General features: G+C 36.0%; 1 protein-coding gene across 1 annotated transcript; it reads right to left on the reverse strand.

Moving 5' to 3' along the window:
- Positions 1-17,805: 17,805 nt before the first annotated feature.
- On the reverse strand, positions 17,806-23,244 carry LOC136209025 (isocitrate dehydrogenase [NAD] catalytic subunit 5, mitochondrial). Its single transcript, XM_066000366.1, has 7 exons — positions 22,984-23,244; positions 22,272-22,592; positions 22,030-22,191; positions 21,863-21,937; positions 21,627-21,736; positions 21,482-21,554; positions 17,806-18,451 (listed from the first exon to the last, which is right to left on the reverse strand). The coding sequence occupies exons 1-7, from the start codon at positions 23,185-23,187 to the stop codon at positions 18,260-18,262; spliced, it is 1,137 nt and encodes a 378-aa protein (XP_065856438.1). The 5' UTR covers positions 23,188-23,244; the 3' UTR covers positions 17,806-18,259.
- Positions 23,245-23,515: the final 271 nt, after the last annotated feature.

Here is a 23,515-nt window from a genome sequence, read left to right on the forward strand (position 1 = left end):
CTTGTAATTTTGTCAACTGGTTTCTTATGAATATTAAGCTGTGATGCAAACATACTGGTATATGATGATGACATAGTGATTTTAAAAAGTTCTAACTATTTGTGAGATCCTTTTAAGGCTCTGATACCATTTATGTACTGAAGGTTTTTCTACTGTGTGCAGGATCGCTCTTATGACCCTAAAAAGGGTAGGAAGACAAACGGACATTGAAGGAAACATTTTTAAATGAAATTTAACATCCATAATATATTAAAGCTTTACATTTAACTAAGTATAACAAATTAATTTAATTAGAACAAGAGTTATAGAGAAACTCCAGTATACCTTTCAAAGCAATCCTCAGTGGAGACTTCTAAACTCTGCCTGACACCCGTTCTTCATCATCATGGGTTAGGGCTATGTTCCAGCATCTCTACACACCTCTTGGAGTCGTCTGAAGGATAACTATTGTTGCTGTATAACTCTGAATCTTTTCAAACTAATATGCTATACGGACGTTAAACGTAAATATTTAACAACTATGAATGTTAAAAGGGGGAGTTTAGAAAGCCATGGAAGGAGAGAAAGAAAGAGTTTATTACTCAAAGCAAGTTATGTCTCATACATCATATGTCTTCTCCTTATATAGGTAGAAGATCAAAGGTGAAATTACCAAAAAGGAGATTACATCATTACAAAAGTTAAAAGTACAAACTTTTAGGTTACACGTGTCGAATGCTTCTTATTTTACTCTTCCACCTCAAGCTTTACATCTTGCCACTAAGCTCTAATGTTTCCACCTCATGCTTCTTCTTTGGACACATGTCTCTTCATATCTTCATGTCTTGCCACGTGTTGATCTTATTGCCACCTTTTCTTTAGGTATTGACACCTCGTTCTTATATTTCTTATTTTTCTTATACATTTTTATCTCATTTTCTAAACAAATGGATCCTCCTCTTTTCCTGGATGGGTTTCTTCTTTGGGCCTTATGGAGTCAATATTCATGGGCTCAGGTCTTATGGGCTCAATTCTAATTAAACATGATTTTCTTGGGCCATATATGGATTCATAATGGGCCAATGTATCTGAACTATGTTTATATTTCTTATCCATCAATTTCGTATGCATTTCTATCAAAATTTGTTGACTCGTTTCATCACCCATTTCCATTAAATAGTTGATAGTTATCATTTCTTCCACTTCTCCATGATTCGATCTGGCTATTATAGCCACTTTTTTATTTCTAATATAGTCTTCGAGTCTACATTTGATCGTATGGATTCCATGTGCTCGTTTTTCTCCTAACCAAGATTTAAAATTTTCTAATTTGCATGGAATGTCCCATTGATGGTCGGAATTATCTACATCAATCTTAGTGTTTCTAGCAGTCTTAAAGATCTGAGCAATTATTATTGGTTTCCCTTCTAAGTCCATAGCAGCATCAAAAATTTGAACACAAAATATTCCTCTTCCAAATCTTAATCCAAGTTCGTCAATGGATCTAGGTATGATAGATGGTAGTTTTGAAACACTATTAAGGCTCTCATCAGTCATGACTTTGTCCAGAAATCCATATCGAAATAGTTTCTGAACAACATCTGGACTGCAGTCTTCTGAGCATATATACCTAGGGTATTTGGTCATCTTAATGGTTCTATATACGGTTTGACTCTTCTTATATGTAAAAAATTTCATGATATTCTTATATGCTTCTGTCATTTCTGGAGGGAATTGTATAACCTGGGAGGTTGTGATTTCTGATGAGTTCTGATTAATCAGCTTAGAATGGTTTAAGGTGGTGGCTCCTGAGAGTCCACTCGATGAAGTTGGCATCTCAATTGGCTTCTTATGAAGATCTCCTAACAACTCATAAGATGATCTAGGAGCCATGGTTCTTATATTCTGATTGTTCTGAGACTGGAGTTTCTTGAGTTCTTCCTCAAGGTTGTCCAGAAAGTTCTCATGATTTCTGATCATTGCCAGCATCTGGCGGTTCTGATTTCTGATTTCTGATATTCGCTGGATCATTATCTCCATTCCTGCTCAAAAAATCAGCTAAGATATTTCGTTTTCCAGAGATAGGTTTAACAACAAAATTATAGCAATTGAAAAAACTTTGCCAATGCCTTCTTTTGTTTAGTTCTGGTAGGGGATCTTCAAGCTTTACATCTTGCCACTAATCGCTAATGTTTCCACCTCATGCTTCTTCTTTGGACACATGTCTCTTCATATCTTCATGTCTTGCCAAAACAAAATACGGTATATAAATAAAATATGAATATACGACAACAACTTGATAAAAAAGTGAGAAAATTACAAGCAATAAAAACTATTATGGCGGAGACAATCATAGAATCTCAAATAAAATATTTAGCAATTGAATCTAAACAACAAAGATTAGAATGTGAAATCAAACAATTAAAATCTTTATTAGAAACACCTAAGAAAAAATGGATCAAACTTGAAGACGGATGGATAAAAAGAATCTACAAAGATGAGTGATATAGAAAAGAAGATATAGACAAAGAAACTCCTTTAATATGTGGCTATAGATCAGGAACTTGGAAACCCTCAGAGAAAAATATTACTTTTATTCGTAACTTATCTTCATAATATGTATGTAATAAATCTAAGGTTCTCGGTTGTCTTATTATTTCTTTCTTAAAACTTAACCTTCCTCCTTCTATCCTAGGTAATAATTTCTGGATTGGTTGTAGTTTTCTAGAATTAAAATCTATACATATTTCGTCTAGTATTGTTATTATGGAGTTTTCCTTAGATTGTAACTGTATTACCATATGGTTAAATAATTCAGACTAAATTACAAAAATAACCCATGTGAGATTGTGTTAAAATTCAAAATTAATTCAAACACATATTGTGCATTCAGACTGTGCATGTATGCCATATGGCTAAATAATTCAGGCTTAATTACAAAAATAACCTATGTGATTATATATTTTCTAAATAATTCAACACAAACTGTGTTAAAATTTCAAAATTCAAACACATATTCCACATGGCTTAAAAGTTCAGGCTAAATTACAAAAATAGCACATGTGATTATATATTTTCTGAATAATTCAAACACAAATTGTGCGCTTATACTGATGTGGTTGAATTCAATCTATAACTGCATAAAAACAAGGTCATCGTTTTCATGATAAACACATTTCGATACTTAAGTCAGTTCGTGGAGAATACTGAAGAATGATTACAATCAGTTAATTAAAGATGTAATATAAGCTTAATGTAAATATAAAAGAACCGCTTTCTAGATCGGATAGAAAATCGAGATCTACGTGGATGATATGATCGTAAAGAGTAAAACGGTGGAACAACACGCTGCCGATGTAGAAACGGTCTTCAGAACCTAAAAAGAGTACGATCTAAAGCTCAATCTGAACAAATGCACGTTCGACATCAGCTCTGACAAATTTATTGGCTTCATGATTTACCAAATAGGAATAGAAGCAAACTCGGACAAAATCAAGGCGATAGTTGACATGACATCCCGGAGGGTCAACGATGTCCAAAAGTTGAACGGAAAAATAAAAGCCTTAGAGCGATTCATCTCCTACTCGGCAAAACAATGTATGCCATTTTACAAAAGTCTGAAGGCAGCAAATGATTTCAACTAGACAACCGAGTGTCAAAGGTTGTGACACCTTTGATGCGAGTTAGGTGCATCTTCATATGCTCCCAACTATTCAGCAATGAGCGTATAACATCTTGGACTTTATGCTCATTAGTCAACCGCTGGCCTACTTCACTAAGCTCAGTAATCATATTGGACATATCTCTTAGATGCTTCCCATAGTATGATCATCCTTCTTCTTGTAAGTATCAAATTTGCCAGTGAGAGAATGAAGCTTAGTCAGAGACACACCTCCAATTTCCCATTCAAAGTGGTCCACAGATTCTTTGCATTCTTTTACTTACAAAATTTCCTAGTAAACTCATCCATTGCACTTAGCAAGATGATGCGGGCTATGGAATCCTTCTTCTTTTATGCCAAGTATTCATCTTTGTCCCTTCTATGCTGAGCAATAGTACCTTCTTCGAGATCAGCCATAAGTGTCTCCAAAATGTCAAGAACTTCCTGTTCTTTTAGAACATACTTTATTTTAATGCTCCATATTTCATAATTATCCCCATTCAGTTCCAGGTTTTTGTTAAGTTCAACTAATATAGACTTTCTGTTGGGGTTTAGTGTCCTATAGTCAATTGTTGCGGGATACAAACTTATTGTAAATGAATTTTTCTTTATATCATTTGTTTTAATGAGATATATGTTTTATAACTATATAAAGGCAATCCCTTTTAAGCACTGAATAAAGTCTAATAAAAGGAAATCCGTAAGTTTGTTTAAAGTGATTATAAAGTGTTTATACAAGCATGAAGTGAGACAAAACTTTATAATAAACTAATAAACTTAAAACCACCCCAAGTCAAGTGATATGTTTAGGATTGATATATCACGGTTGAGACTTGTATGTAACAATGTCTTCTGTCCGACAAAAAGCTGATCTCACAAGCTTCATATATATAGATATCTGGACAGTTACATAGATCCGGTGAAACGTTGTTCATTAGGATTGGGGATCCGATTTGAGATAACAGGATGGGTAGATTCATCCTTGTCAACTGTTCATCTCATTGGTATTACTAGGTATAACTAATCCTCAGACTCAAAAGAATGTTAATTGGTCATCCTGAATTACTGAATGTGAGACTTTGATCCTGCGGTCCCACGATCCTTAACAGAGATGACTCTGGGGTGTGAACTGTAAAGGTTGGGTGTCACAGGAAGTAATGTCAGGGTAGTTATGCATTGGATTGAGCATTTATCACTCCCGATTAATGGGAGATACATCCAAGGATCGCTTGTGGAAGACTCGACTCTAAACCCTTGCAAGGTGATAGCTTAAGAGTAGAAATGCAGATTTCACTTAACCTATCTTTTTGAGTTGACTCGGCCAAGAACAAGTAAAACGAACGTCTCGCTATATGTGACTTGACATTACACATAGTCATAAGATTCAGTTCAAGGATGTAGTTGATAAAGGATCGTATTATACCGTAACTAATACGGAAGGGTTAACGACAGAATCAACCTGTCTTCTTAACGGACTCTGGGGGAATGATTACAGACTTGCCAATAACATACTCAGTACATCATTCCGTTATGCAAGGATTAAATATAATTCTTGAAGAAATTAATTTAATAGTTGCATACGGCCAGAAGTAGTAAGAACCTAATGGATCACACATAAGACTTGGAACCAAAAGAGAGATGGATATGATTAATAGATGGAAGCCCAATTGAGCCCAGTAAGGCCCAAATATATGGAGGGGGAGAAATTTGTATATAGAGATAAGGAATTGATTTTATTCCATTAATCCTAATTTGATTGGGATTATGAATTAAATTAATTAAGAGATAATTAAATTAGGAGTTTTAATTGGATTAATATACTCCTATTATTATCCAATTAGGTTATTTATTATTATCCTAAATATATTAGATATATAGTGAGATAATAATTAAGAATCCTTTTCCGAATTGGATTCCTATTAAGTAACCTATTCCTATCTAACTAGGGTTTAGATTCAAGCAACTATATATACCCCCTCCCATGTGAATTTCGACCAAGCCTAATCCCTCCCCCTTTAGTGATTTTCGAAATTGCTATTCAGTGAGAGAAAAAGAATTCCCATCCCCTAGTTCGTGGACAAGAATTCATACGGCATTCCATCGATTCATTAATCTTATTCATCCCTCTTTCTCTTTGATCTTGTGTTGGTTAATTAGAGGCAATCTATTTTGGTTGCATCTCATAAGGGTTGATTTCATCTTAACCTCTCCGTGTTAAACTTTGTGGTTGGAATCTCGGAGAAGAATTGTGGGCGCTTCTTTAACAACGGTAGATTGTTCATCGAAAGGTATTCCTTCTTATCCCTCTTTATATGAAATAACAATTAACGGATCCTATGGTTAAAAGGAAATAGGCTAAAATTTTTATATTTCCGCTGCTATACCTTAGCCCTAATTTCCTTCAGTGGTATCAGAGCCATCGTTAAATCCGTTATTTCATATATGAAAATATAGAAGTTTTCAATAGGATTGAATAAATATTTATGGTTAGGATTAATTGACAAATAGTTTTGATTAATTAATTCTAAAGATAAATAAAGTTTTGATTAATTGTTAATTAAAACTGATTATGCTTATGTTCCTAATTATTTCGGTTGATAATCATTATAACAAAATCTATTAGTTTTATAGTTAGGTTGATAAAATTAGTTTTATTAATTCTAAATGATAAAACGGAAATCTATTGTAGTTTTTCCTATTTCTGAAAATCGTTTTAAAATTGTTTTAGAACTGATATATATACATATACATATATATATATATTTAATAAAAAAAACGACAGCAGCCCGAGTCGCGCCTCACGGCGCGACTGGCCGCTGTCGCGCGGCAGCAGCCGCGTGCGGCGCAGGGGCGCCACTGCCGCAAGGCAGCGGCATCCCGCGTGCCCTAAGGGATGCTGCCAATCGGCAGCAGCCCGCTCTCGGGCCCGGCCCGATACCCACTTGATTTTAAATGGTTTAAAATCATTTTGTATTAAATGTATATATATGTTTCAGAAATTAATAGTTTTCTGTTTTGATTATCGAATGAAAAATTCGTTTAAATGTTTGTTTTTACCAATATGTAAATCAAAGTGTTAAATGAATTGAAATCAAAATAATTGGGACGTGCATAATCAACGTTTTATATGGTTATATTAATCTAAGGATTAATATAAAGATACAAAACGATTAGAAGTAAAATTGGATGAAAGTTAATTTGACGAGTTAATGTGATTAACCTAAATATTACATAAGCCGGTTATGTAATCAACCAATTAAATTTATTTAATTGAGTCTATGCATGTTTGGAGTTATGGACATATTTGGACCCTCTTTTAGTCTTTTGGTATTTTTGAAATAGGGCCTGCGCGTCCTGCCTTTCTACTATCTATTGTAATTTCTCCTCTCATCTGATTCCCTTCAATTCAATTGAAGTTTTCTTATAGTAGTATAGAAATTAATATGTAATTTCAAGGCGCCATGGAGAAGACGGAGGACCTAAAGAGAAATATGTAATAGTTAGTATTTCCTTAGGTTTGGCCTTTTATTCCGTCTCTGGCTCGACGGAATAATTTAGATGATATGTCCATAACGCCAATGTATGTGAATGTATGTATGTCTGATGTATGCTAAAGCAAATCAAGACTAAGTTAGATTATGAGACTTAAATAAAATCCCTCGTTAAAAAGTTAAGTAAATAAGCAAGTTATTAAAATCGGTTGCCCCTCCCTAATATTATAATTCAGCCGGCAGTACTGGGGGCCTTTGGGTTGTTGAGCAAACTCAAGCTCGGGGTCTTATGGTAACACCTGAATTATCGAAAGTCATTCTTTCATGAATATGGGGTAATACTTAAATTAGATTATGATAATTGGATGAGCAAACTCATGTTGTCATAAACTAATGGGCAATATGGTTGGGATTAATGTGAATAACATATTAGTTACTAATGTGGTTAGTAACCCAATAACCTAGGAATCACATTCAAGATGTGATTGATTACATGAATCTAGCTAACAAATGGGACTAGCTTGTTGAGCAAACTCAAGGCGAAATCTCAGGAGTTAGGATCCTAGCTCACTAAAGGATTTATGAAATTCTTCGAATTAATATGGAGGGCTATTAATTTGACAAAATAGTGGGAGTAATCTGAAATAAATTAAAAGGCCTATAATTTTAGATTGTTATACTTTAAAGCAAATGAATGACATACGTTTACTCTTTCTCACTCTCAGGTTTTGTTTAAACACACACTCTTAAAATCATGACTAACACCGATCTACGTTACATCCTTACCGATAACAAATTGAATGGTTCAAACTTCACCGACTGGTTTCGTAACCTCAAAATTGTTTTGAAGTTCGAAAGGAAAGGGTATGTACTTGATACACCGATACCCCCTTACCCAATGGATGATGCTCCCTACCAAGAGGTTTATGCTTACTTGAAGCATAAAGCTGATGATGATCAAGTAGGGGACATCATACTTGCATCATTGACACCGGAAGTTAAAAGGCAACTGCATTCAGATATGGATGCCTCTTCCATGGTCAAGCACCTTAAAGAGCTATTTGTGATAGAAACTCGGTGCGAGCGCTTTGAAATAACCAAAGAGTTATATAAAAGCAAGATGCAGGAGGGCACATCTGTGATGGTACATTGTGCCAAGATGATCAGCCTCATAACCAAGTTTTCTAGTATTGGAGATGCGATGGACCATGAACTAAGTGAAAACTTACTTCTACAGTCCCTCCCTGAGAGCTACTCACAGTTCGTCATGAACTATCAGATGAGTGGCTTGCAAACCTCTCTTGTAGAGCTTGCACATATGCTCGAGTCAGTCGAGCCCATTATAAAAGAAAACGAGGAAATGTTGGCCCTTGCTATTGAAGGATCGAGAAAAAGGAAAGGGGTCGCTCCCGATCCAAACCATCTTGATAAATGCATGGGGGCTGTGCTCACCGAAACAAAGGGAAAGGAACCAAAGAAGCCTAAAGGAAAGTGTCACTATTGTGGTGATTTCGGGCATTGGAGGAGGAACTGTCTGGAGTACCTAACCTTCCACAAGAAGGCAAATAACGGTGCTTCAGCGTCTGGTATGTTCTATATTGAAATAAATACGGTTTCATTGTCTGAATCTTGGGTACTTGATACCAGATGTGGATCTCATATTTGTACAAATATGCAGGAGCTAAAACAGACTAAGGAACTAAAGAAAGGAAGCATAAACTTGCGAGTGGGAAATGGAGCAAGAGTTGCCGCCCTCGCAATTGGAGATTATGTTTTAGTTTTGCCCTCTGGGCTTGTAATAGAATTAAGGAATTATTTATACGTTCCTGAGATGTCTCGTAACATTATTTCTATTAGCCGTCTCGTTGACAACGGTTTTCATATTTCAATAAAGAACAATAGTTGCAATTTTTATAAAGATTCGATCTTTTATTTTTCAGGAATATCACAAAATGGGATTTATGTGTTAGATGATAAAACTCCTGTTTTTGCAATTGATACCAAAAGACATAAGCTAGATAATTCAACTTACTTGTGGCATTGTCGTTTAGGCCATATAAACAAGAGACGCATGCTAAAGCTACATTCAGATGGGCTTATAGATCCAATCGATTCTGAATCATTGGAAACATGCGAATCATGTTTAAAAGGTAAAATGACAAAGACACCCTTTAGCAATAAAGGTGAGCGTGTATCAGACACTCTAGGACTCATTCATTCAGATGTATGTGGTCCTATGTCAGTCCAAGCAAGAGGAGGATTCAGATACTTCATTAGCTTCATAGATGATCATACTCGCTATGGTTATATCTACTTGATGAGGCACAAATCAGAAGCCTTTGACAAGTTCAAATGCTTCAAGAATGAAGTGGAAAATCAATTAGGAAAGAAAATAAAAACACTTCGATCTGATCGAGGTGGCGAATATCTTTCTGATGATTTTCTGAATTATCTAACTGAATGTGGGATATGCTCACAATGGACACCTCCCTATACACCACAACACAATGGTGTATCCAAGAGGAGAAACCATACCCTATTAGATATGGTACGATCTATAATGAGCATGGCCTTACTTCCAAAGACGTTCTGGGGCTATGCCTTAGAAACTGCCCTCTTCACCCTGAACCGAGTACCAACTAAATCCGTTGTTTCCACACCATATGAATTGTTCATTGGTAAGAAACCCGTGTTCTCGTTCATGAGAGTATGGGGTTGTTCAGCATATGTCAAACGCGTTGCGTCCAACAAATTAGATTCTAAATCTGATAAATGTTTCTTCATTGGATATCCCAGGGAAACCATAGGGTATTACTTCTATCATCCAGATGATCAGAAAGTAATAGTATCCAAACACGCAACCTTCTTAGAGAAAGAGTTTCTCGAAGAAACACAAAAGGGAAGCGTGATTGAACTCGACGAAGTTCAAGAGGAAGAAACAACGACTGAAACAACAGAAGCGGTTGAGGTACCCGAAGAAGTCCCATTAGATGAGACTCCAGTGGCACCTATTCGTAGATCACGAAGAGTTCGTGAACTCCCAGTTAGATATGGTTTTCTAGTGGGAGATGATGACGAGGTTCTCGTGTTAGACGACGAACCCGAAAACTACGAAGAGGCTCTTACTAGTCCAGATTCTAAAGCATGGCTTGAGGCCATGGATTCTGAAATGGATTCCATGTATACTACCAAGTTTGGACTTTGGTTGATCCACCCGAAGGGATAAAACCCATTGGGTGCAGGTGGATCTTCAAAAAGAAGACTGACATGGATGGAAAGGTTAGCACCTACAAGGCTAGGTTGGTAGCGAAGGGATATCGTCAGAAACAAGGTGTTGATTATGAAGAAACCTTCTCTCTTGTTGCTATGTCCAAATCAATCAGAATCATGCTTGCAATTGCCGTTCATTTTGATTATGAGATTCGGCAAATGGATATGAAAACAGCTTTCCTAAATGGAAATCTGCTTGAGGATGTATACATGATGCAGCCTGAAGGTTTCATATCAAAGGATGCAAATAAAGTTTGCAAACTTCAGAGATCCATTTATGGACTCAAGCAAGCATCTAGAAGCTGGAACAAGCGTTTTGACGAAACCATAAAACAATTTGGTTTCGAACAAAATTGCAAAGAAGCTTGCATTTACAAGAAAGCAAGTGGGAGCTCTATAGCATTTCTCATACTATATGTGGACGATATACTGTTAATGGGAAATGACATTGCTCTATTACAATCGGTGAAAGTTTGGTTATTTGGTAACTTCTCAATGAAAGACCTTGGTGAAGCAGCCTATATACTTGGTATAAAAATCTACAGAGATAGATCGCGTAGACTGCTTGGTCTTTCACAGGCTACATACATTGAAAAGGTGCTAAATCGGTTTAGCATGCTTGAATCGAAACGAGGTAACTTACCCATGGTATATGGAGTAAAGTTAAACAATCATCAATGTCCTAAAACTGATGATGAATCCGGAAGACGAGCATTGGATTGCCGTCAAGAACATTCTTAAGTACTTGAGAAGGACTAAAGATATGTTCCTAGTGTACGGAGAAGGAGATCTGAAAATACAAGGATTTTCAGACGCTAGTCATCTAACAGATGAGAATGATTTTAAATCCCAATCAGGATACCTGTTTATCCTAAATGGGGGCGCGGTCAGTTGGAAAAGTTCCAAGCAGGGAAGCGTAGCTTTCTCTACGACCGAGTCAGAGTACATCGCTGCTGCGAAAGCGGCAAAGGAAGCAGTTTGGATTAGAAAGTTCATTACAGAACTAGGTGTGGTGCCTGACATTGTCAATCCCATTACTCTTTACTGTGATAACAATGGAGCCATTGCGCAAGCAAAGGAACCACGGTCTCATAATGCATCCAAGCACTACCTAAAGCGATACCACATCATAAGAGAGATTGTGGCTAGAGGAGATGTGAGAATAGAAAGAGTACCTACAGAGGACAACGTTGCAGATCTGTTGACAAAGCCTTTAACCCAGAAAGTACATGATCGTCATTTAACTTCTACTGGGATAAGTTTTAGAAACAATTGGCTTTAGTCCAAGTGGGAGTATGTTGGGGTTTAGTGTCCTATAGTCAATTGTTGCGGGATACAAACTTATTGTAAATGAATTGTTCTTTATATCATTTGTTTTAATGGGATATATGTTTTATAACTATATAAAGGCAATCCCTTTTAAGCACTGAATAAAGTCTAATAAAAGGAAATCTGTAAGTTTGTTTAAAGTGATTATAAAGTGTTTATACAAGCATGAAGTGAGACAAAACTTTATAATAAACTAATAAACTTAAAACCACCCCAAGTCAAGTGATATGTTTAGGATTGATATATCACAGTTGAGACTTGTATGTAACAATGTCTTCTGTCCGACAGAAAGCTGATCTCACAAGCTTCATATATATAGATATCTGGACAGTTACATAGATCCGGTGAAACGTTGTTCATTAGGATTGGGGATCCGATTTGAGATAACAGGATGGGTAGATTCATCCTTGTCAACTGTTCATCTCATTGATATTACTAGGTATAACTAATCCTCAGACTCAAAAGAATGTTAATTGGTCATCCTGAATTACTGAATGTGAGACTTTGATCCTGCGGTCCCACGATCCTTAACAGAGATGACTCTGAGGTGTAAACTGCAAAGGTTGGGTGTCACAGGAAGTAATGTCAGGGTAGTTATACATTGGATTGAGCATTTATCACTCCCGATTAATGGGAGATACATCCAAGGATCGCTTGTGGAAGACTCGACTCTAAACCCTTGCAAGGTGATAGCTTAAGAGTAGAAATGCAGATTTCACTTAACCTATCTTTTTGAGTTGACTCGGCCAAGAACAAGTAAAACGAACGTCTCGCTATATGTGACTTGACATTACCCATAGTCATAAGATTCAGTTCAAGGATGTAGTTGATAAAGGATCGTATTATACCGTAACTAATACGGAAGGGTTAACGACAGAATCAACCTGTCTTCTTAACGGACTCTGGGGGAATGATTACAGACTTGCCAATAACATACTCAGTACATCATTCCGTTATGCAAGGATTAAATATAATTCTTGAAGAAATTAATTTAATAGTTGCATACGGCCAGAAGTAGTAAGAACCTAATGGATCACACATAAGACTTGGAACCAAAAGAGAGATGGATATGATTAATAGATGGAAGCCCAATTGAGCCCAGTAAGGCCCAAATATATGGAGGGGGGCGAAATTTGTATATAGAGATAAGGAATTGATTTTATTCCATTAATCCTAATTTGATTGGGATTATGAATTAAATTAATTAAGAGATAATTAAATTAGGAGTTTTAATTGGATTAATATACTCCTATTATTATCCAATTAGGTTATTTATTATTATCCTAAATATATTAGATATATAGTGAGATAATAATTAGGAATCCTTTTCCGAATTGGATTCCTATTAAGTAACCTATTCCTATCTAACTAGGGTTTAGATTCAAGCAACTATATATACCCCCTCCCATGTGAATTTCGACCAAGCCTAATCCCTCCCCCTTTAGTGATTTTCGAAATTGCTATTCAGTGAGAGAAAAAGAATTCCCATCCCCTAGTTCATGGATAAGAATTCATACGGCATTCCATCGATTCATTAATCTTATTCATCCCTCTTTCTCTTTGATATTGTGTTGGTTAATTAGAGGCAATCTATTTTGGTTGCATCTCATAAGGGTTGATTTCATCTTAACCTCTCCGTGTTAAACTTTGTGGTTGGAATCTCGGAGAAGAATTATGGGCGCTTCTTTAACAACGGTAGATTGTTCATCGAAAGGTATTCCTTCTTATCCCTCTTTATATGAAATAACGATTAACGGATCCTATGGTTAAAAGGAAATAGGCTAAAATTTTTATATTTCCGCTGCTATACCTTAGCCCTAATTTCCTTCACTTTCTAGCTCAGGCCATTGTTTAAACTTAATCTACAATGGAATGTTAATTGCACGAATAGAAAGAAGTAAAGGTTCAATACATGTAAGTTCTCTATGCAATCTATATCTAACTAATAAAGTTTCCACACTAGATTTTGGTTTGAAAATGAGACCAAAAGGAGATGGCGCAAATTATTCTTTACAGTCTAATGCTCAACTTAATTAACTAAATATTTATGCACAAAGAACTATGTTATCAAATATAACTAATTTTCAAACATATTATAAGGTGTTTATAAAGGTTTAACATTGACTTCAAGTTTATTATTCGATCTTTAATTAATCCTATCCATAAATAGTATTAAAGATAACGTAATAAATCATTCCAAAACAATTAATTACTAAATAATAACTCGCATAAATATTTATAAATATTCATAAAATAACACAAAATCCATAATAACCAAAATTATCCATAAAATAACTGAAAAACTAACTAATAGTTTTAAAATAAACGAATTGAAAACTAACTAATTTTTTAAAACAACTCCCAAAACCAAACCATCACTATAAATATGAATTATCATAATCGTAAATCACTTTGATCGGAACAGTCTTGACAACTTCAAAATGCAAATCATATAGAAACGGGTTTGTACCACGGTGTATTAAGAAAAAATTTTGATCTCATCTTCATCTCAGAATGGCTTATGGCAGTTGTGACACTCAACTTGTCCAACCGATCCATAAATACAATCATGAACTTTTTGTAATCCATCCTTCCTTCAATCCCACTTTCAGTGAGCAAATGTTTAAGCTTCAGTGCTGAAAATGATTTCTTCAATTTATTGAAGAGAATGTTGTGGTTCTGCGCTTGAGAAAACCACCAGCAAAGATATACTCTTACATTTTAATCATGAAGCACAATTGCGTCAACATCATCCCATCTAACATATCGAGTCATTTTGCAATTCTTGATCTCCTTTCTCACGTTCGCAACTTAGCGAACTATACATGAATCTGAGGAACCACAATAGTGTGTTTCACGATAGTCTTTATTGTCAAAAGTAATGAGAAAAAGTTAAAGTACTTATGCAAACACTTTTATCAATAAAAAAACACATTTTTATAAAATACTTCTATGATTTTTAGATATTTAAAAATGTATTCTAATTTTTTTAAATGATTTTAGAATATTTAGAAAATATAAAATAAATATTCCATTTATCCAAAAATGAAATAAGATATACAAAATAAATCAGAAAAATTGCAAAAATGGCGTGTGAACAAATTTGGGGCAAAAGAGGGTTTGAAAACTTCCCTACGCATGGCGTACGCAGGTTGGGCAAAGACTTGCTACGCACGCAGCATGCCAATCACTACAGGACGAGTGCCCGAGGGCGCCACGTGCATGCCACCAGCCATTTTGCCGCAGTCGTTTGAAACCCAAATTCCATCATGATGATGTGGCCCGCTCATGATGGACATAAACTCGAACTCTTCGATCCTACTCACCTCTCTTCTTGGAACCAACATGACGACACTCCTTGCAATTGATGAGATCCGGTTTGGAGAGTTCTGACGTCTTAAGACACTCTTGCTTGCTGAAAATTTTCTTAACTTCTTAACGGAACTATATACACTCTCATGATTTTGGATTTGCTACCTTCAATAACGTGAAGTCAATCAGGGATCTAGGAATGAACTCACTGCAAACGGAGCTCAATCTTACTGGAGCGATGACAATGGATCTCAATATTTCAAAGATGGCGGTGAATCCGATGAAAATTTGAGGAATTAGTGTTTTAAGTTTTGGGATATTATATTTTTTTTTTTGTGGATTGCTAAATATCGCCCCCTTTTTACTAGTTACCGCTCTCATTTGGACTTTTTTATCCTTTTCATAATTTTGATCAAAAACTGAAAATTCTCTCTCCAAAATCACGAACCCGAATAACAATAATTAAAATTATGAAAATAATTGATATGTAACAACCAAAATCCGAAAATAGATGATTATAAGTCGGAAACATTAAAATTTACATTTTTTTCCCAAAAAAATCATGAACATAATTTTTATTTTTTGTGATGATTTTGCATTTTTCGTCACAAAAAAATTAGAGAATTTAATATTTTTCGTCACAAAAAATTGCACGGTTTAACATTTTCCGTCACTAAAAATATTAAATTTGTGTCTTGGCCCAATTTTGGCCTAGGCAGATGACGGATCCGCCCCGCCATATGTCTGGGCGGATGATCCTGCCCAGCCAATGGCTTGAGCGGGTGAAACACTCGCCCAGCCAATGGCTTGGACGGATGCTATATCCGCCCAGCCATATGGCGGGGCGGATCCGTCACCCGCCTAAGCCAAAATTGGCCTTTTTTTTTATCAAAAATTCAATTTTTTTTATTAAAAGAGTAAATTTGTCCAAATAAGGGCAGTAAAAGCAAAAAAGGGACGGTAAATAGTAACACCCTATTTTTTTGAACCGGGGATAAGAGTAATTAGGTTTTGAATGAATTGGAGTTGAGTAGATTATTCGCATTTTTAAGATTCATGTTACCTCACCACAATGTGGATTAGAACCACTGCTGCTGCTTATTGTCATGATGAGTCTGTGGTCCTCTCCATTAAATATAATTCATACCATTCTCTATGTTTTATCAATTCGATATTCTGCAATAGGATAGAGATTTTGAGAAATGGAGATAGAATTTAGTTGATATAGGAGAGAGATGTGAGGTTTATGGGGAAATGGGATGAGAAAATGGGAGGGTAATGAAATAAGGGTAAAAATGTAATTCAACATTAGGTGGTACACATTTAATTTTCGAACATATGAAAAATCGTTAGATGTGTTATATTGATCAGATTGTGATTAGATTGATCTGTTATTTCTTGACCTTGAGGCGAAGATCACCACTAAATTGAACTATATTAATATGAAAAATAACCGATGAAAAGTTATACATCTCATATGTAATGTAGCCTGTCCAGAAACAGTTCTATCACTAGTCTCAATGTCCATAAACATAATACAATATAATTAGGAGTTTCCATGTGACCGAGAGGTCACAGATTTGAGTTTTAGAAACAGTCTCTTACCAAAAAAATTGGCAGAGAAAAACTTATCCCAATACATCCTTGTGGTGGGATCCCTCTCCGGACCCTCGCTTTGCAGGGACGTAGTGCACCGGGCCACCATTGTTTTATTATTATTAACATTAATGGGGTGTTTGTTAGGAGGGATATAGGAGGTGAGATAGAGATAAAAAAAAAACACGAGATAAGTTATCCCGTGTTTGTTTGGGACATAGAAAAGTGAGACATGTGAGGGATAAGAAAAAGGGGGTGGTATAAAGATGTGGGATAAGTTCCTGCGATTTTAATAGGATGAAAAAGTTCGCCTTATCCCTCAAATTAATGTTATGTAGTTTAAATAAAGTTAAAATAGTAAAATGTATTATTTTATCCCTATCTCTATCCCACATACCAAACATTGAATAATAATTCTCGAGTATCATATTTTTATCTCGACTATCATATTTTTATCCTTATCCCACCCATTTATCCTTATCTTATCCCAACCTTTATCCTTATCCCCATCCCAATAGAATACCAAACGTTCCGTAAGAGTTAAAACACAATAGATAAATAGTTATTTTTTTTAATGTCCAAAATAACCACCCAAGAAATGAGAAAAGGGAAGAAGAAGAAGAATAGAACTTGAAATTAAAGAGCAAGGGAAGAAAGAGAACAGCAAGAACTGAATAATCTGAGGCTTTAGAAATCCAGACCGGGTTAGAAAATCATAGGCGCCCACGATCGAAGAGGAAGGGAAAAAGGAGAAGAGAGAGGGAGTCGCTTTTATCTGATTCAGATTTAAATTTAGAAGTCGATTTTAGTTAGTTTTCTAGATTTGTTTTAAATAATTAAAAAATCAGGATCATACCGGTTGTGTCGAATCCCGATTGACCACAGTCCAGTCTAGTTCATTGAGTAAGAAAACCAATGAAACTAGACCTGGCCGGTTCTTTGATTCGACCGGTTGAACCAGCTAGTCCAAATCTGATAACATTCTTCTACAGTGATTTTACTATTATAAGCCCGCATTCTAATTAAATACAAATAATATATATATATATATATATATATATATATATATTATTGATGATTATGGTCATGCACTCCCGAACGCATCAAATAGCAAACCAAAAATTTATAGTCAAAACATGTAAAACTTATTGAAGCAATTAAATAAAATTTGGTGCAAAACAAATTTCATTAAGATAATCTAAACTGAATCAATCAAAAACAGATATTCCCTTCATTTGGAATACGTACTCTGAAATGTAAAACCATAGGTAGTGGAACAAAACCACGTTAGGGCGGGGTAGTGCAGGGGTACACGCGAAACGCATACCCGTAACTATCCCTACCCCTTATTGTTGTAGGGGCAAGAAAAGATTAGGCCATTGACAAAACTTACAGCAAGTGAATTATAGACCTGAACATCAATTGTTTGTCCATTTGAGAGGTAGTAAAACCAAAACTCACTTTCAATGGGTCTCTATACAAACATCACAATGATATGGTCTTATTCCCCTAGGGGAAAGAACTTTAGAAGAGGTTTTAAATAGGCTTTTGGAGGGAAAAAAAAGGGTTAACTAATTTTGTTGAAGATGTGAAATTAATTAAATTTCTCTGCAGGAAATATTTAAAGGTGATCGCATATCGCCTTGGTAAAATCGGATGTTGATGCAGACCCACCAAGATCAGCTGTTCGGTACTTACCTTCAGCAATTGTTTTAAGGATCGCATCCTGAATCCTATCAGCCTTGTCATGGAGCTCGAGATGGCGTAACATTGAGACACCACTTAGCAGCAAGGCTGTCGGGTTCGCCAGATTCTGTTGACGTTCAAATGCAGATATTAGAAGTAGAAATAAAATGTGCAGCAAAAATACTGAAGAAACAAAAGCTAATTCAGAGCATTATTATTTATTTATTTTCAAAAAGAGATCATAGCAATGCCGGATTCCGGAATATTAACATGAGATCCTTTTCCAAAGCTCTGAAGTGAAATGCTAACTAATGCTAACAAGTTGGTCAAAACAACGAGCTTCTATAGGCAAAATACATAAACGAGCAAATTATCCCAAAGCCAGAGGCCTTGAATACCTCCCTTCCCACTGTGCAAAGGGGAGTCAGTTTGGCCTAAGTGGCTGAGAAGGGCATAGAAACTAGAGAGTAATCTTTTCAATGTTATTTTAAAGGTTATGCAGAAAAACACAAAAATAAAAGATCATTAGAGCATGTGGAGTGCTTAGATGAGTGATTGGTAAGGTGGAGGGTGCTTGGAGTAGTGCAATGCATTGGAGAGATAAGAGGTGCTTGCTTTTTTATGGTAATGTTGCCATTTTTTAGCAACCTTGCCATATCTTTTTTTTTCAAAAAGAAATACAGTTTTAAACAATATAATAATAATTTGTGGGACCATCATAGTTATTAAAGGCGCATGGCGCACTAAGGCGCTAGAGGTCCTGGAGCCTTGGCGCATGGGCGCACTTACAAAAACAAAACTTATAAAACTAACATAAAAATGCAATGAATACTAAATCATGACAATATTAAGCATAAATAAGTTCTAAAATAAACCCCATGTTAGAAAGCTAAAGTTGAATACTAAATCCTAAGTTCTACTCCTCATCAAAACTCTCCAAATTAATCACTCATGTTGAATTTGAATTCCCTTGGCTGTGTTTCTGTTTGAATTCGTTTTCTGTGTTTTGTTCTACTAAACTTCTTCCTCTTATAATAAGATTTTGTGGTTGCCTCTTCTAATTAATTCAAATGTATAATCTCCCTCTTCCTTTTTAATATATATTTTTTTTCTCATTTTGAACCCTTCAGAACACTTGCCTGTCAAAAAAACCCATAAAACTGCCCCTTGGCGCAAAAGGCGCGCGCCATGGTGGTTGCGCCATGCCATAAGGATGTCATGGCGCTAAGGCCTGCGCCTGGTGCGCCATAGGCGCGCCTTTAATAACTATGGGGACCATAGTAGCAACTTTTGGAGTTTAGATTGAATCATTTTTTTAATTAAAGTTGCCAAAAGTGATGTAGACGAGAAAGAAAATAAAATATTATTTTTTAGGATATGTGTTAAATTTTTGGGTTGCTTGCTTGCATTGGAGATGCTTTTACAAGAATGGACGCGAAAAAGACATTCACAAAAATCTCAGTGACAAGAATGTGCAAAAGAAAATTACTACTCAAATATATATAATCATTAAACCCTAAATTTTACAAATCAAAGGTTAAAGAGAACCTACCTCTCCGGCGGCTGCAGCAAGCGTTAGTCTTGCTCCTTGGAAATTTAGGTTTCTTTCACAATTTCTGTTCTACGAAATGTGAAAGAAAGAATGGGCTAATCAAATGATGTCATCCCCTAATTTTTTTTTTCAATTGGGGCTAAGAATGGTTATACACATATATGAATTCCGGTTAGGTAAAACGGTAATTAATTACCGTTTTACCTAACCGTAATTCATATATATATATATATAGCCTATTCTTAGCCCCAATTGAAGAAAAAAGGATAGGGGAGGACATCATTTGATTAGCCCATTCTTTCTTTCACATTTCGCAGAACATAAATTGTGAAAGAAAGACCTAACCTTCCAAGGAGTAAGACCAATACCTGCTGCAACCGCAAAACGCATTCCGAAGGAGAAGAGGAGACGCTCGCTCATTCTAATTCTAGTTCACACATTCTTAATGATTTCTTGAATGTCATGACCTGATGTATAAATCATTTAAATTTTTAATCTGTCACTGAGATATTTGTTAATGATTCAGATTTTGTGAATGTCTTTTTCACTTTCAGTTCCATTCTTGTAATGATCTTTGATTTTGTGTTTTTCTGCATTGAAGATTGCTCTCTAGTTTCTACGCTCTTCTGTGAAATATCTTTAGTTTTAGTACAGCTCTGAGAAGGCTTCAACAAGATTGGTGAATAGAACATACCAATAGTTGTTCCTCCCAGACACCAAGTTGGTATAAGGGCCACCCCTGAGCCAATGAACATACACTTGGCTTAGGTGATCCACCCTAGTACATCAAGGACTAGGAGGCAGCCATCTTGCCTTAGGAAATAGAGGTGGAATGTCTATAGGGAAGGAGCCTAATTGACAGTATGGGGTCATCGGGCCCATAGTACGCGCACCTACGAGGGTCGAGGTTTGATACACAATGGAATCTTGCAACACCGTTTTTGGAATTGGATAACTAGTATATGCTTAAGTTCAGCTATACTCTCTGATGTAGAACTTGGCGGATGCTTATAGGGGAAAAATTCCGTCGATATCGGTTGTCTGGCTGATGGCTTAAGGAATTCTCAGCGCCACACAGGGCCTTTGGCCTAGCCCAAGTTTGTCCTTCTGACACACAACTTGTCAAAATTCTTTCGTGACAAAACCCTAGGTGATTGGAGGGGAAGATTCCTGAATTCTAATGGTAAGGTGGGAAGGTTACAAGTTACAAGACGAGATTTCCCGAAAGAAAAATCTCTAGGACATTAGAGTTCCTCAATAATCAAGGGAATAGTCATTTCTAAATCTAAAAGAGTTTTCTCATACACTAATAAATTGATTTCTAAACTACTAATGAACAACAAATGGTTGCGACACGAGTTTCAAGAAAACAAGGCCTGTCCTGTTGGATATGCTATATGCCAAGATGTAATAAGAAGTAAATTTTTGGGGATCACATATAAGAAAAATTTCAGATATTTTTCTTGGATTACTATACCATATGACTATAAATCGTTTCACCACTATAATTTAACAATTGGAAATATAAAAGCTGACACATCCACTACAAAGTTTGTGAGCAACCATGGTACTTATAACAAAATTATAACTTATCAATAGGCTAACCTTTCCGGCAATATCAGGTGCTGACCCATGTACAGCTTCAGCAAGAGCAATGCCTCCCTCGCCAATATTCAAGCTGTAGAGGATGACAAAGCTGTCAGACTATACAGATTTAAGCTAATAAAGATGCAAGAAGATCTTTAAGTACCTTGGTGTTAAGCCCAAACCACCAACCAACCCTGCACAAAGGTCACTGATAATGTCACCATAGAGGTTTGGCATCACCAGTACATCAAAGAGTGCTGGATTCTTCACAAGCTGAACAGCGGAACAAGTAATCAGATGTGTCATTACACATATTAGGGAGTTCATATATACAGAAAGAGACGTTTTTATTCAGAGACACCAAACCCAGAAAAGCTTCAATGAAGAGATTTAGCATACCATCATGCAGCAGTTGTCAATAACAACTTCCTCATATACTATCTCAGGGTACTTCTCAGCAACCTCTCGACAACACTGCATATAAAGTAAGCAACTTAATAATGTGTGTACACTTGAATAAATTACCAAGCAGTTTTTGACACTAAAATATTATTAAACCACCATACCTTAAGAAACAGACCATCAGTTTTCTGCATAATGTTTGCCTTGTGTATTGCAGACACTCTCTCTCGGCCATGGGCTTTTGCATAGTGAAAAGCATATTCAGCCACCCTCAAACTTGCCTGGCGAGTGATGATTTTGAGACTTTCAACAACACCTCTCACCACCTAGAACCAAAATGACTCTTAGTTGGATTGTTTCTGGTTAGTTAGTAAATATCAGCATTATTTTAAAAAAAAAAACTTACTTGATGTTCAAGTCCACTGTATTCTCCTTCAGTATTTTCACGGATAGTTATAAGATTCACATCATCATAACGGGTTTTATAACCTGGGAGGCTGTTGCAAGGCCTGACATTCGCATATAAATTAAGTTCCTTCCTGAGGGTGAGATTCAATGATCTATGGCCTTTACCAATTGGTGTGGCCATCGGCCCTTTCAAGCCTACTTTATTGCGCCGAACAGACTCCAAACTTTCCCACGTTAGAAAACTCTGAGTCCTTGGATCGATTTCAGTCCCAACATAATGTTCTTCCCATTCAACTGGGACATCAGCTTCTTTAAATATCTGAAGTAATTGAATCAAGACAACAATAAATAACCAAGTAAACTATACCTACATGAGACGTCCTAAACAAAGATACATCCCCCAATTAATTGAGCTCCAGAAAAACCAACGAATTTGAATATATCACCAAGAGGCACAAGAAAAACCTTAAACTCATTTGGACATATGGACTGAAAAATCCCGAGATTATAACTCTTTTGAAGGGTATAAACTAATCCTTAACAGTCAAGATAAGACTCAGATTAGAAGAATTAGGATGTATCTATACATGTTAATCACCAAAAAAGAGGGAAAAAAAACACTGAGCATCAGAATTTTGATCGATTCAGGCATAAAATCAGAGTACACAGATTCAATTAAAATTGTAATGAAGGAGAGGAAGAATAGAGACCTGTTTGACGGACTCAGCGATCTCAGGGCCGATACCGTCGCCGGGAAAGAGAGTGGCTGTAATAGCAGAGGAAGAAAAGAAAGCTCTGGCGGAAGAAGCTGAAGCTAACCAGGAGGACTGCTGGCCGGCGTTGGACGTAGAAGAGGAGAGGATCTGAGCGGAAGAGCGGTTAGATAGAACGCGTCTTAGGATGTGAGAAGCCATCGTTTCTCTGCTTGAGTTCGCCTCTGATTGAGAAAAGTAAAGCAGAATATGAAGGCAGACTTTTTATTCTTTATTGTCTTATTAAATATAAAAAATAAAAAGGTCTCCTTTTAATTTTTATAATTAAAATAATTTAAATTGAATTTTCTTATAAAGATTGTCAATATATTTTTTAGAAAAATTTAAATTCCTATTAGCCCTGTTTGGGAAGACAAATTATTAGAAACACCCGGTTCTCCATGTCAAATTATATGAAGGACCTCTCATACATATTTTCACACGTGTAACACGGACCCATATATATTATAAAAGACCCTACTATTTTAAT

This window comes from Euphorbia lathyris, chromosome 10 (genome assembly GCF_963576675.1).
Source record: "Euphorbia lathyris chromosome 10, ddEupLath1.1, whole genome shotgun sequence".
Lineage (NCBI taxonomy): Eukaryota > Viridiplantae > Streptophyta > Magnoliopsida > Malpighiales > Euphorbiaceae > Euphorbia > Euphorbia lathyris.